Source organism: Rhamphochromis sp. 'chilingali' (assembly GCF_963969265.1).
Source record: "Rhamphochromis sp. 'chilingali' genome assembly, chromosome: 14".
Lineage (NCBI taxonomy): Eukaryota > Metazoa > Chordata > Actinopteri > Cichliformes > Cichlidae > Rhamphochromis > Rhamphochromis sp. 'chilingali'.
The window spans coordinates 974,691-990,411 of NC_137941.1; the positions used below are offsets into that span (position 1 = coordinate 974,691).

A 15,721-nucleotide genomic window follows, 5' to 3' on the forward strand; every position below is an offset into this window, starting at 1 on the left:
GCTCTGAGTTTCTGTTTCCACAGAAGTCCCTCCCTGCTCACACTACAGCTCCAGCTCCTGATCACAGAGCACACAGGACGCCAGCAGCACCGTCTCAGACCTTTATTGGTTTGAAGCGCGACTCTGTACAAAAACATCTGAGGCTTCTTGTTGTTTTTGATCAATATAGAAATGAAATGGCTCAACGTTGGCTACTGTGAATACAAACATGCAAAAATGGCACAAACATGTTGTGATTACACTGTTTGAATAAGTTGTATGAGTGCATTACAGAGGTATGATGTGCTTTATGTAAATGGAAATAAGCGAATAAGCAGGCTGTGTGACGCTGATTCACTGCAGACACGTTCATGATCAGACACGATGAAGAGTTCAGACACAGACGTGCCCATAATAACAGTCGCTGCCTTTAGACACACATAAGAATCAAGTCATTTCATCTGCTGTCAGATTATTTCTTCCTGATTAAAACATTAAAAATCATAAAAAATGTCCAGCAGTGCCCACCAGAGACCAGAGGGACAAAAACCAACAGCAACAATCAATCAGATTGATTCAGAGATAATCAGCTCTACGTCACTGATTACAGAGGTCCTTACAGGAAAAAGAAACTAATCGTCACTGACATGAAACATACAGGAAATGACTTCAGTTTGTTACGATTCTGTTTTTCTGTTGTGCTTCAGTTTGTTTTACTGTCACCAACAAGAATAAAAACTAAAACTAACGGAGCTGGTTACGCAACCAGCGCTCAGAGGAGCAGCTCTGAGCACAGACACATCACAGTAACCAAACATTTTACAAACGTCAGAGTTTCAGTGCTGATGGACAAAGTCTGCAGATGAGAGACGTTATTGTCCAAAGGGGAAGAAGTCGATCCAGAAGACGCCCGGGTCATTACGCCTGCCATACTGAAGCAAGTCCACCAGGTGTCGCTGCAGGTCTTTCTCAGTGTAAAGCCAAGCCTCCCTGTTCCCCACCGTCCCCCCCACAGGTGAACAAAGAGGCTCTTTAACTGCCTTCTGCTTTAATCACATGATGCAAACATGAGTAATAATCCAAAGCACGGCTGAATACGAAACATTTTGTTCAGACTCGGTGTGGGTTAGAGTTCGACCCGGGCACTGGGATGCTTACGTGACGGAGTTTGGGAATGCCCAACAAACACAGCTGTGTGTTGACAAAACAAACAAACTGGTTTTTATTTAAAATAAGAGATAAAAATAAACCTGCTCAGAACTGGTCCACAGAAAACCTAAAGTCTAACAGGAACATGAGATTTAGATAGATCGCCTCCCTAACACGGGACGTCCTCTAGCTGCTCACCGCGGAGACCAGATGCTAACCTCACGTTAGCCATTAGAGGCGGCTGAGTCGCCATCTCCAGAGACGCAGCAGGGACGGACGTCCTGGACCTCCTGCATCAGCGGGTGTCTCACACTTATTAATAGAACCTGAAACAATGAGACGATCTCTGGACTTCAGCGGACGGACAGATTCAAATAAGTAATATCAGCAAAGAGGTGAGAACCTACACGTTAGAATAAAAATGGCCGACGTCTGCGCCGCTGCTGCTGGAGGGAAAATGAAAACATTTCAAACCCTGGCCCACATGAACCCAGACGTGGACCTGATAACCAGGCACCTTAAAGAGCTCTGTCAGATACCCGAGCGCCCCATGTATCCACAGACCTCCTCCTCTTCATCATGAACAGTTTCTGTGGCGCCCTCCTCGCCGAGCACTGAGTCAAACGCCACCTCCTCCACAATGAAGTCTGATTTTTTCTCCTCCTCTTCCTCCTGTTCCACCCTGCCGAAAGTTAATGTGAGGAGGTTCACATCCTTCTCCTCTTCCTCCTTAGGTCTTCCTCCACAGCTCCTCAGCTCTAGCCCAGCTCTGGAAGGACTTCCTGTTGAAATCAGGGCATTGCGCTGAGAGTACGGCTCCTGATTGGAGGAGACAACAGGCGGTGGTTTGGGCTGAGTCAAAGATGATGATGAAGAGGATGAAGAGGAGAGGAGGTTCGTGCCCGCCCGCTGTGTGTACGCCCCTCCTGTGCTCTCCGTCTCACTCTCCTCATCACTCTCGTCCGAGGAGGAGCAGCTGCTTCCCTTCTTGCCTGCAGAGGGCGCCGTCTGCTCAATGTTCAGTGGGGAGATGATGCAGGGATCGTTGAGCCCCGCCTCCTCCAGGTGATGGATGGTCGTCTGACAAAGAGAGAGCTGAACAGTCAATAACATGAACCAATCAGACGTGCTGACATTAAACACCGGGCCGAAGTACACTGAGATTTAAAGTACTCTGTGCTGGAGGGACACAAGTATAAATACTAATACTGCATTCCTGTTTTAATACTTTACACCTGTGATCAACACCTCTGCTGTTTTTTTAATAATGAAAGTATTTATTAGATGTTGCATTTTATAACATGCACTTCCAACCATACCGTTTTGAAAATTTCCAAATAGGGTTTTGCGTCTTACCCTCATTATTTACTTTTTGTGATAAAATATCAATTGGTGTGATTGGATATGCAAGCTCTTGTTCTATTAAAATCCAATCTATATTGTTTTTCCCTGCGCAATGTTTGCCTAATCTAGCCATTTCAAAAGAGATGCTATAATAGGGCCAGCCCCCCTTCTTTTTTGGGTTGGGACAGCCGATTCAGTAAAAAGACTAGGTGTTACAGTCTCTGATAATTTAGTTAAATAAATTTAGTTTACTCCATTTACCCAAGTTTTTATTGATCTTGTTTAATAATTTTCCCACACTGTTAGTCATAATATCTTCAACATTTGGGTTCAGTTCAATTCCAAGGTACTTCATTCCTTTGTCCACCCACTTAAAGTTAAAGCCCGATATTAAGTTATGACTACAAGCCTGGGAAACCGACATCGCCTCTGATTTATGCCAATTCATTTTGTACCCTGAAAACATTAAGTATGTATTAATCACCTCTTATAGTGTTGTGATAGAATTAGTTGGGTCTTGGTTTAATACCAGAACATCATCTGGTTATAGGAACAATCTGTGTTCTCTGCCTCCCCGAATACACCTTTAATCTCTGCATTTTCTCTGATGTGAATAGCTAATGGCTCTAAAAAGATAGCAATGGGCTTAAACTGCATCCTTGACGTGTTGATCTGGAAATGCTAAAAAAAAGGAGAAAGTACCCCATCTGCTTCTGGCCCCGAGTACATGGCTCTAATCCATCTGCAAAAATTGTCACCTATTCCAAACTTTTCCAGGGCTGTGAACAGGAAGTTCCACTCCACCCTATCACAAGCTTTCTGTGCATCTAAAGATATAGCAAACACAGGATTTGTGTTATTTCTATTCAGCCACAGCAGGTGTAGTAATCTCTTCATATTATCAGACGCAGCTCTATTCTTGATAAACCCTTCTTGATCTTGATGAATACTTTGTGCTAGTACAACCTCCAACCTCTTTGCTAAAACTTTGATAGAATTTTGTGATCCACATTGATTCAACTTATCGGTCTGTAATTACCTGGATCAGTTAAATCCTTGTCGCCTTTTGGAATTAGTGACATTACTGCCTGATTAAAACTTGCAGGGAGTCGTCCAAATTCAAAAGCTTCATGTAATACTTCAGTTATAGCACATCTATAAATTTATGATAAAATTCTGCCGGGAATCCATCCATCTATTCCTTTCCATGAATTCATGCCTTCAAAGCATCGCATACAATGGCCAGCCTGTCCGTAGATCCAACGTTCACCTCGTTCAAATATCTTATATCCTCTTTTAGGGTTGATACAACTTTCTGGTCTTAGTCTCCACCTACACGTTCTGTTCTTATCAACATTTAGATTTATGTGCAATTCTACCGGCGCGTGGTCTGCAGCTGAGGGAACACAAACTCAGACTGTCCGAACAGGCTTGCTCGTTTCTTGCGTGTACTCATTTGGTGATTTATTAAATGTGTAACTGTTATTCTAATCTGCTGCTGAGTCTCTTACGCTGGTGAAAACGCAGAAAACACAGATCACACCTGTTCAACCAATCACTTTCATTCCACTTTGATCTGGACAAACTGACGCTTCATCTCTGTTACAGTGTTGCTATATGTTTGTGTTCTTTATGCTGTAGATTTTCACGTCTCTGGAATAGTTGGCAGTAATACGGATGATTTTCTGTAAAATCATACTGATATGAGCCGTGACATATTCGTAGATGACCGTTAGATTAGTCAGCTGGGAAACTCTGTGTTAACTCATGGAGCTGAGGATATCGTGGACATGCTGACCTCGCTCCGTGGTGTACAGGGCCGTTTACCCTCATGATTAATATTCACAATAAAAATATTAGCCGAACATCATGAAGTCTGTATGTGTTTCATAGTGTCGAACAACCTTTGTACAGTTAAAGCCAGCAGTTACTACATGACGGAAACACCAACGTTATCTCTTTTATGTGTTTATACACAGGTCACGCTGATTACTGAACAAAAACCCAAAGATCAGATGTTAAACAGATTTATTTGCTCTCTCTCCTCTTTAAACATGTTTTTAATGTTAGTTATAATTCAGAATTAGCGACTGAAACACGTAGGACACATAAGAACATCAGGAAATAAAACACCGATAAATATAACCTCAGTAAAAGAAGTCAGCGGGGGTTACTACAGCTGTGTACCGGGGCCTGCGCTTTGTCGGTGGGATTGCTTGCGAGGCGAGCGGGTCTATCCCACGCTTTGCCGTGAGACTGGGCAGACATCTCCGACATCATCGAAGCACTTTTGCAAAGAGGCTGTATCTTGACAAACCGACCAGACACATGAAGATTAAACCACTACATTCTCGGCTAAAAAAATATTAAAACGGTATTTGGTGACACACAAACAGGGTTTTTCAAAGCTCAGTTCTGTTAGCTTCCACATGCCGGTTGTTGTGTGCTAGAAACAATGGCCACCAGGCCAAAGCAATGGTTTTGACTCGATCAGCGTTAGCCCCGCCCCCTGAGTTTGATGGGTGAGGCTGACAGATAAAATTATTTCATGGTGAGACCCGAAGGAGTCAACTGTGCCAAAATGAATTAATTAAATGTGTCCAAAATATTTATTTAATTAATCATTTCATGGTTTAATTAATTCATTATGGCAGTCCTGGCGTTTCATACAAAGCACCCACGCAGCTGTACAGAAACTCCGTCATGCTAGCTAGTAGCAGTACGAGTTATTGTAACTGACTGTATAAAGTCAGCATAACTAAAATAAACTCCACCTAAACTTGGTTTATATCTGACCCAGATGGACTGCAGGTCATAACTTCTTACCTGAAGTTCACCTGACACTCGGACCGGCCGCCTCGGGTCTCTCCTCCTCCTGCCTCCCCTTTCTCTCATCCACCTGCTGGCCTCTGTGGAAGCTCCGCCACAGCCAGTTATTGTTACACATCTGCCAGCATCTGGCCAATCCACCTTTCATTGTTTATACCGTTACAACCCCCCCCCCCCCCCCCCCAAAAAAAAACCCCAAAAAAACCCCATCAGCCCATAAAAACGAATAATCACCAGTCCAGCTATGGTTGTGCCATCAGTTAACCCTTCGCGTGCCAGCTGTGCCACGCGTGCCCAGGGTTGCCGACCCCTGATCTAGTTCATCCCTGGAGTTAGACGCCTTTTTATTCATTGGTCAGAGTTAAATGTCAAATATATTTTAAAAACGTTCCTTTACAGGGCTCTAGACTAACTTTTTGCCATGGGCGTGCTGGTGCACAAATTTTATAATAATTGATATAATATAATGTGTTTTTCTGGATACACTGTGCTTTTTCAGCATTCAAAGATTGATGGCACCGTGTCAGAGCACTGGCTATGAATTTCAGAAGGATCAGGCCTTAACAGAAAAGTTAGCAATAGTTCTTTTCCTATTACAGCTACATCCACGTCTGTCGTGCCTAGGCTGCTCACTAGGGCTGCGTATCATCACTGATTTCTATAATCCATTCGATTCCGGTTTTCAAAGTCCCGATTCGATTCAACTTTGCCTCAGACAGTCAGAAATATTATAATTCTGATCATTTATCAGCACTGACTTCATCAGAATTGTGAACATCACAGCAGATGCCTTTGTGTGAAAGTAACTGAGAATAAAACAGAAAAACATGAAGGAGATTTTCCTGGTCTGGCTTTTTATAGCAGAAAACCTTAAAAATATTCTACAATCTTCTGCATATAAAGTTTAAATTTCTTCAGTATTGAACAACAGAAAAAACAGGCTTTCTTGTCCGAGGTCATTTAAGTGAAAAAGAAAAAGACAGCAGCCACAGCGCTGTAAACAGCGGTAGACTGGTGGGTAATAAGCCAATGAATAATACAGAAAACAGAGATTGGAGACGGGAAACTGTTCTTGAAGCACAGAGAGAGATGGAGAAAGCTAGCTGTGCATGAAGTGTGATTTTAATAGTCGTGGAAGCAAAACAGCAAAATTCATGACGACATTGATCAAATGTGAAGCGCAGTTTGCTGCTTCTTTTGCTGCTGGCTCGGTGGATTTTGGCTGGAGAGACAAAACCTGCAGCTCAGAATCAGCGCAAAAAGACGTGAACACAGCGCGGACCGGACGCATCAGGATCGCTGAGCTCCGACAGCGTGTCCGTCTGCGGGCCGTCGGGTGAGAAAGCCGAGAAAGACAAAGCTGATCCTGATGCGTCGGTCTGTGTTTACGTCTTTGTGTGGAGTCCGTGTACCTGCTCTCATCTGCTGTTTGGTTGTTGTTGAAATGGTTTTGTGAGCTTTAATCTGAGAATCTGCCGTTTCTGGCAAAACACAGTTATTTAAAAGTCAGGATTTAATGAATTGATATCCTTTATTCAAGCTACTCACCTCCCACTTCCACCTGCACTTTCAACTGGACCACGGCCAATCAGAGAGGTCCCGCCCCTGACTATCTCTGATTGGTTTAGTCCACGATAGGGGCAAAATGTGTGTCTGTTGTTGACCACAGGGAAGGTTGCAGATTTTTTTTTTTTGCTACCCGAACAGTTGGTCGCACAGGTGCAACCAAATATTTTTTTTAGTCGCACCACTGAAAAATTAGTCGCACTCTAGAGCCCTGGTTTAAACACGTCAGGTGCAAAGATCTGAGTGTGCGAAGGAGACCCCCAGAAATATTCCCATTAGTCACTGCCTCTGCCAGTGCGCCCCAGGGCAGCTGTGGCTACAATGTAGTTTCCAGCTAACAGCTGTTGGTGCCACTATTTCAGGTCAAACTGTGTTTTTTCATTTTTTTGTAGATTTAGCAAAAGAAGCAAATGACGTGTTTTGTGAGAGGCGAGCGAACACAACGAGCCTGAAGATCCGTTTTAAAATGAAAATTGAAATGTTGCGTGTTCATCTAGTTCATCCCTGGAGTTAGAGGCTCACCTTGGCTCATCTCGGCTTCACCTCGGCTTTACGAGCAAACTGAGCTCGGTGTTACGGTCGAAGTGCTGAACAGACCTTTGTGGGCTGTGAGCGCTTCATCTGCTCGCGTGGCCTTTGCGTGTTTCCTAGCAGTGGAAACGTAGCTGAATCACATTAAAAGAAGTGCGGTGTGACAGAGAGCTGGGCACGGCGCCGTGTTTTGGAAAAAACTGTTGGTGAGCACCCAAACCCTCCAAATTTCATGTTTGGTTTGTTGGTCACACAGCAGGGGAAAGCCCCCTCTGCATCTTGGTTAACTAAAGGCAGTTAATAATGGAACATGAAACTGCATCTATTTCATGAAAAGCGTCTGCTGATCCCCCCGTTCGCATGAGACACTACAAATATTAAAAAGGTTAACTGTAAGGACGCCCACAGCTGCTCCATCCCAGCACGCTGTCTGCACGAAGAAAATACTCAGATGAATTCAAGGTTTCACAAACTAAAGGTGACGACGAGTCACACGGCACTCACCGACACGTTAACAGGAGCTCATCTTTAAAATAAGCCCGGGCATGGAGATGCTATCAGAGTACGGCTCTTTTTCAGGATACAAGGTTAATGTAAATGCAGGTATTAACTTTAAACTATGAACCACCAGTTGAAATTAAGAATCGCTATAAATGGAAGTGGGATGTAGATAGCATTAGGTACCTAGGGTGGTAATACATCGTGACGTCACCAAAATGTTCAATGCCAACTATGCCCCGCTAAATGAATCTATACAATCAGACAGACAAAGATGGAATACCAATCCGTCTCTGCACTCCAGGATCGAATCAGTTAGATTAAATATTCTTCCCTGTATTTGTTTCAGTCTTTATATTGAATATTGTAAGAATATTGTCAAAACACATCTGGAACGGGAAAAAAGCTCGAGTTAAATATAAACGCTCCAACTAAAGAAAGAAAAGGGAGGTCGTGGGCTTCCTTGTCTACGAGAATATTACTGCGCAGCTCAGCTAAGACCACTGATATGTCTCTGCTGTCCAGATTACACCGCCGGATGGAAAGATGTTGAAGGAAAACCAGTTACAGCTTTAATATCGGACATAAAGTTACAGAACAAAACAGACATGGCAGATGAACCCATACTACAAATAATCACATCTGCTCTGAAAGAAGTCATCAGAATTTGCCTCTAAGCTTTGATGGTGAGCATGTGATTCAGATTTTCCCCGAATCAGTACGATAATAGATTCAAGAACTGGATTTGAAAAGGTATAACTAATTATTATTCATTCGTCCACAAGGAGGCATTTCAAAGCTTTGAAAGGAGCAAACATGATTTAGGCTCAGACGACTTCTTTAGATTTCTACAGGCCAGAAATTATTTTAATCAAAACTTAAAAGTGAACCTAAACGAATTACAGTTTGTAGAAACATTTTTATCATTAACCAAATCTGGAGCGCAAAGAAAAATTACTTCCAAACGATATAAGAGCATCCTGCAGTGTAAAAACCACAGCTCTCTGTATATGAAAGCAATGTGGGGAAAAGAAGGTAACCTGTCGATTACAGAGGAGTGTTGCATGACACAGTGGGCTACCACCGGGTCCAGTGTTTGCCGTGAGTTCTGCTGTAAAATCATTACGAGAGTTTTCATCAGCCCTGCTCAGCAAAGATATCGGGGAACTGCGACACTTGTTGGAGATGTGGGCGAGATGGAGCTAACCGTTTCCAAATCTTTTGGGATTGCAAAGTTAGTCACCAGCACTAATCCACGAACATCTACAAAATGTGTTTTCATTTGTTTTTCCTTTGAGACCATATTTCTGTGTAACACACCAGTGGATGAATTGAACTCTAATGATAGAAGACTCTTGTATATCCTACTGGCCACGAGTAAAAAGCCTCGAGGAAATGGCTTACGCCTGAACCACCAACGATGGAAGATGGAAAACATTCTGTACCAGAGATCTATACGATGGAAAATTGTCATTTTCTCTTAAACTTCAGAGGGATACTTCCTACAGAATACGTTAAGCCTGTGAGGTGTGATTTTTATTTTTTATTTTATGAACCATGCTTTCTTATTTTTTTTTACATTGAAGCCCCGAGTTGACAATCATGTGATGCTAACTTGCCTGCTGCTACTCCCTTACCCAAGTCTTTTTTCCCTCTTTTTTCTTTTCAATTGTAAGTTTAAAAATGTGAAAGCAAAGACAGTGTAAAAGTGTTCAATTGCTTTCTCTCAATAAAAGAGACAATGCAAAAATAAATAAATAAGCCCGGGGTTCATTCATGCTCATAAACCACACGACCTTTAGATCCCAGCAAACAGGTGGTTACAGATAAATAATCACGTGAGAAGACGAGATAACGACTCACAGCAGGTAACAGAGAAGACTTCCTGATGCGAAGTGTTTCCCTGTGCAGGACAGCCTCTGCTCTGAGACTCACGTCACCAAGTCTCCATAGCAACTTCAGCCAAGACGCCAACACAGACATATATCAGCAAACACCGCAGAACGACAACACCAAGAATAAACCCAGATGAACATTTCTACACTGGGTTCAAAGCCAAACTGAACCAGCGGCTCCTCAGGCCACATTTTTAAATATTCACCAGTTTTTTATGTGATAACATTTCCTGTGCACAGAGGAAGCAGCCGCTGGCCGGCGTTCTGCTGCTTCGGGTTGTGATAAACTCAGAAGAACAATGAGCCGAGAACCCTACCCTGGGGTACACCGGAGTCCCGGATACACGGCGAAGACGTTCAACTTTCAGATAAACAACACTCACTCACAACACCACAGAAACGCTGCTCTGCTTTCACCTCAGAGGGGTGGCCAACGTTTGAGTGCAGGCTCGAGGTCAAAGCAGAAAATAAAGCCAAACTTAAAAGCAGCTTTTGAACACTGCACGGAGAGCGGGCCGGGGTCGGGGTCTTCCTGCGTTCCAGCTCTGAGCTCTCAGCCCTGATATGAAAACATTACTTTGATCATGAAGCGTCTGAAATGTGACCAGAGGGACGTGAGACACTGTGAAACTGAATCACTGTGAGATCTCTGTGGACAAACATTACACTTCAGTCTGGTGAGCGCTTTAAACATGGACGGCTCGTGCCGATGCAGGAGTATTAAAAGTTGTTTGCTGGCATCTCCACACCAGGAATAACACGGCACGTTATGAACGGAGCGATTAGCGGCTCGGTGACCGAGCAGCCGAGCGGGTCTCAGCGCTGCTGTGACTGGGAGCAAATGGGATTTCACTGCGGTACGAGCTGTCAAAACATGGCTGTGTTTCACCTCTCGAAGCACATCCTGCCTGCACGCTCTGACTGTGTGCGCGAGCTCTTTAGCAGCGTCCTGAGTCTGTGCAGCTGTCTCTCTTTGTTTGTACAACCGCAGCTCTGGCAGAGTTTCCACCTGCTGCTGTTTCTTCCTGTGTCTTTACTCAGAAAACGCTGAGCGCTCGCCGCTCGACCACAAACAGCAAACAGCACGTTAACTGTTTGGCCTGCGACTCCATCTGTAGCAGAGAGCCCGACCCTGGGCGATTCCACCACATTAGAGTCCTGTTAAAGCATCTGATGGTGTAATCTGCACTCAGATTTATGCTTCACACGCATCAAAGGATGTGAGATGACAGAGATGTGAAACCACAGAAAGAAAGAACTCTTCACACGTTCCCACTCGTGTTCTCTGCAGATCAACGGGAATATTTCTGCTGAGATCGTTCTGGTGCTTTAGACACGCGGATCTGTTCGCGTGGAAAACACTTTGCTGTGATGAAGCAATGAGAAGTGACAGGAGTGAGACTGAAACTACGTGACTATCACAGCACGATCGTATCACGTTCTCATGAACCAGCGTCCTCGAGTTCGCTTCAAAGGCTCAAACTCAGGACCTCTGACCCGTTTGCTGCTGGATGCTGAAGGGTCAGGTCCAGTTAGCGGTGCGGGTACAGGATGGAAACTTTATTTTATAACTGAAAACAACTGAACTTTCAAAATAAGAGCCACTTGTCACACGCATCGCGATGGCGTTCTTTGAAACTGTGAAACAACAACAAAGGTCGAACATCAGACACGAGCGCTGACGACTGAAACCTGAAGGAATCAGATGCTAGAATAAATCGTCTTCCTTTGGTGACGTGTTCAGCGTGTGATGCTCTGACTCTGAACTTACCAGAACCGACGGCAGCAGCCTCCGTCTCAGACAGATGAACCCGGTCGAGATCAGCATGAAGATGCAGAACGTGACGATGATCACCAACGAGCACAACATGCCCGAGATCAGCGGGTCTGCACGCAGGAACACAACGAGTTTAGAGGTGAACATCAGTCTCATCAGCCTGAAAACAGCAACATTTAAACGTTCACATCGTGCTACAGTACATGTAGTACTACCTGTAGTAGTACTACATGTACTAGTACTACTACAGGTAGTACTAGCACTGCTGTTTCCAGCCGTGACTTGCTTATCAGTCAGATTCGCTGAGGTTAGCGTGGGAAGTGTGTTTCACGGGGAATTCCCTCCATTTCCAGTCACAACAGAAGCTCAGCATGAATGTTGTGGACTAAAAGCTTTTTATTGTCACCTCCATGTGTCCACTTGATTTTTCCAGTGAGTAAAACTAAATAAGCAAACACACAAACGCTGTATCTCACGGTTCAACCTGAGGGGGCTGAAACTTGGCACAGCTTTGAAAAACGTGGAGCTCCACAGAGTCCTGACGTAAAGTTATTAACACGCACGCCCTGAACGACACTGCAGGCTAACAGCAGTGTTTATGATGCTGCTCCTTTAGCGTCACCCATCTTCCACCTGACAGCGAGGTAACTGAAATCACTGTGTGTGTGTGTGTGTGTGTGTGTACCTGCAGAGAAGATGGCTGGTACTGTAGCACACTCAGGCGGGCTGAAGTTGGAGTACATGTCCTCGATTTCGTCGCAGAATCGCACGGCGACACAGTACCGCCTGCCGGGCTCCAAACGATCCCACTTATAGCTCTTCAGAGACTCAGTCTTGATGAACTGCACACACAGGCACAGATTATCAGCACAGGAGGCGTCCTGCTCACACAGACTCCGACTGACACAGCAGCAGGTCTCTCACGTGACGCCTGCTCTTAGCCTACAGACTTTTTACATTTAGCAAAATATTTAAACATTTATCATAAATCAGAGTGGACTCATGACTGACTTCAAACCGTTGAAAGCCGTGGGCCACACTTTCTGTCCCAGAGGTTCAGGAGTACGTCACTGCCATAAAGATCCACTCAGAGCTAACAGATGAAAGCAGGAAGTAAACTTGTTTCTAACGCTTCGAGCCAGCGCTCAGGTATCACCACGGTTACTGTGCGAGGTACGCTCTTATGCTCATCGGCAGCTGGTGAGGACGCTCGGCGAGCATCATTTCAGAGACATGTAATAACAGTGGGACAGAATTCCACAGCTGGATCACCATGGAAACATTAATGGAAGCGGCGGACACGGAGAGTAAGCGGAAAAATAACCACAGCGACACGAAGTGGGCGGGTCCAGAGTGGAGTTAGTGTTGTGTGATTTGAAAGGTAACTCGCAGTCCCGTGTCAGGCCTGTAGGCCAGGCTCCTCCCTCCTTATACTTTGCTTGAGTTGACATTTGACCCTCGCCGTCTTTGCCGTTTATTTGCGGAGGTGAAACTCAAACCGGGGGTTCTGATTGGTCTCCCTCTCTCATGTACCTCCATCTTATCCGGGTTGCTGCTGATCCGGAGCTCGTAATGGAGAATGTCGTAGCTCTGCCTGAGGCGCTCCAGCGGAGGGTGAAGATCCACGCTCAGGCTTCTGTCGCTGGGCGCCACGCTAAGCAGCGGCAGGCTCAGGTGTTCTGCAGAAATCAGAAACAACGCATGACGCACACACACGGCTCAGAGGGCTGAAAATAACAAACTCGTGACGTCTCCGGAGCTGAAGACTCGACACTCACTGATGGGTTTGAATGGGACCTCGGTCTCGTTCGGGTCTCCAAAGACCTGGCCTCCCAGCTGAGCTCCAACCCTTGTTAAGTACGTCTCCGTTAGGACGGAGAACGCCGCCGTCAAGTCACAAAACAGAGGCTTCTGCACACGCTCACAGCCGGCCACCGGGTTCCAGCTATGTTTCCTTTCATGACCAGAGAGGAGAGAAACATCAGATCTCAGAGGAAGTGTTCGTGATCACCTGAGCCAATATGTGCCAGAAACATGTCAGAACTCCTCTGAAGACAACGCAGACTATCATCAGGGTACCAACCAGGTGACTCAGCACACCTGCAGCTGTCAGTGTGTGAAGGTAAACCCACCTCTCAGATTTGTATTCAACGTTATAGTAGACCCCTGGAGGTGTGCCTGGTCCCGCCTCCCATTTCAGTATATAACTGAAGTTGAGTGATGTCAGGGAGATGTTGACGGGCTTTGGGAGGGTACCTACAGCTGGAACACAGACAGGAAGAGGAAGGTCAAAGGTCAGCAGGAGACCAGCACCATGAGTTATCTGACCCGCAGCACAAAATGAAACATGTCAGCAGAAAAACAATAAAATTATTATTCTTCACGGACACTCTACATAATTATTAAACAGGCAGCAGCTCTTCTACGCCTGACAGAACTCCAGCTTTGTGCACGCTGTGGGAGGAGCTGAGATCTGTATGTGTGGGAACTGTGGGAGGAAAGAAAGACCCAGCAAACATCTCCCCACCCTCAGTCATTCCAGGGAAAGGAACTTCATGCTTCAGCAGACCATCTCATGGTCCCAACTTTGTGGGAACAGTTTGGGGATGGCTGTTCCAACATGGCTGCACACCGGTGTGCAGAAAGACATGGATGAGCTGTGGAAGAACCTGCCTGCACAGAGTCCTGACCTCAGCCCGACAGAACACCTTTGGGATGAGTTAGCGACTGTGAGCCGGGGCTTCTCGTCCAACATCCGAATGGTCCAAAATTCCCATAAACACTCCTAAACCTCTGGAAAGAAGAGCTGCAAACTGTTGCTAATATAGTGTCCTAAAGACGGCTGCAGCCTCTACGTCTGAAAAGCCTGATTGGACACAAGTCTGTGACAACATGAGCAGCCTACTCTGGGCTCAGCCAACTCCTTCCTGATGATTTCATGGTCTCAGGTCTGACTGAATAACACGCCTTTACAGTGGCAAAGGAACAGGAAGCAGGGGACGGTGAATGGATGACCACAGCCGGGACACTCAGGTGGTTTCCAGAGGAAACGGCCTGAACTATGACACGGAGAGTCCAGAAATACGCAGAGGCAAGATCACGTGGTTCTGAGTGCGCGCTCACCTGGCAGGATCAGAGGCAGCCATGAGAGCATCCAGGTGAGAGCGGTCATGACAGCTGGAGCACATCTGCCGAGCTTCCATCAGCACCTCAACGGACAGACAGCAGCTGCTTTCCCTTTCTGAGCAGGGATGAAAGTGCAGTTACAGACCCACGCTTTTACTTTCTGTCTCATGTCTTACAGTTAAACACAGTTAATAAAGTTTTGACATTGAAATAAACCTTTATTGACACCCCCGTGGTTCTGTTAGCCTCTGATTTGGCCTCAGACTTCCCTGTAAGTACAGACTGTGAGATAAGTGTAACTTGCTGACCTGTTACGGAGAGATAAAGCCCCCATGAAGCGTCACTGATCCGCAGATTCAAGTTTTCGTGTTTTTCTCAAACCGCCCACTCGCCGGAAATTCCTCCTCATCTCAGGCTAACGGGCTAACAGGCTAACGGGCTAGCACCCTCTGTGTTGGTAAAAGATCAAAGCTCCAGGCTGGTAGTAACCGATCAATGAGTCCGAGCGTGTTACCTGTCCCGGTGAGCGTCCCGATATGCTTCCGTTAGCGCTGTCACAGGACCGAAACACGCTGCTGCCGCCCCGCTGCCTTCACGGACCTCCGGTAATCGCGAAGTCTCTCCTGCTCCTGTGCCGTTCCTTTGATCAAAGCGACATCACACCCAACAATGACACAGCAACAACACTTAGAAACATTTCCCACTCGGTCGGTTTGAGTTTGTTGTTGACCAGTCTGACAAATCATAAAGTGTAAACTTCGTTTGACACACAGCATTAAATACAACGGGACAGACGCCATAAAATATACCGTCACAGTTGATTTAACGAGACATCGTCCCTGAAATCGGGTGTAGCAAATATATATCTATAGATATTTTTTTCTTTACAGTTTATAACGCCGTCTCTTCACGAGATCTCATTAGACCGGCGGTCATGAATGCAGCACCGCGGGAAGTCGGTGATAGGAAATCACGTGATGTTGTTGAAGCACGGACGCTTACCTGACAGGCTCCCAGTAGTTTTGAG

General features: G+C 45.5%; 1 protein-coding gene across 2 annotated transcripts; it reads right to left on the bottom strand.

Moving 5' to 3' along the window:
• Positions 1-120: 120 nt before the first annotated feature.
• On the bottom strand, positions 121-15,542 carry LOC308409446 (interferon alpha/beta receptor 2-like). 2 transcript variants are annotated; one of them, XM_080902220.1, is made up of 8 exons: positions 15,209-15,542; positions 14,692-14,809; positions 13,701-13,830; positions 13,347-13,522; positions 13,102-13,247; positions 12,254-12,410; positions 11,563-11,678; positions 121-2,208 (listed from the first exon to the last, which is right to left on the bottom strand). In XM_080902220.1, the coding sequence occupies exons 2-8, from the start codon at positions 14,738-14,740 to the stop codon at positions 1,660-1,662; spliced, it is 1,323 nt and encodes a 440-aa protein (XP_080758346.1). In that variant the 5' UTR covers positions 14,741-14,809; positions 15,209-15,542; the 3' UTR covers positions 121-1,659. The 2 variants fall into 2 exon arrangements, with proteins under 2 accessions (XP_080758346.1, XP_080758345.1); XM_080902219.1 differs by having other exon boundaries at positions 122-2,208; positions 15,003-15,540.
• Positions 15,543-15,721: the final 179 nt, after the last annotated feature.

Bases quoted from the DNA above. Each gene is read 5' to 3' on its own strand.
- LOC308409446 (XM_080902220.1), bottom strand. From the start codon at position 14,740: ATGACCGCTCTCACCTGGATGCTCTCATGGCTGCCTCTGATCCTGCCA. The intron at 13,831-14,691 runs GTGAGCGCGCAC...TCTGTGTTCCAG, and splicing joins GCTGCCTCTGATCCTGCCAG to CTGTAGGTACCCTCCCAAAG. The intron at 2,209-11,562 runs GTAAGTTCAGAG...TCTCTTTGTCAG, and splicing joins GGCTGCTGCCGTCGGTTCTG to ACGACCATCCATCACCTGGA.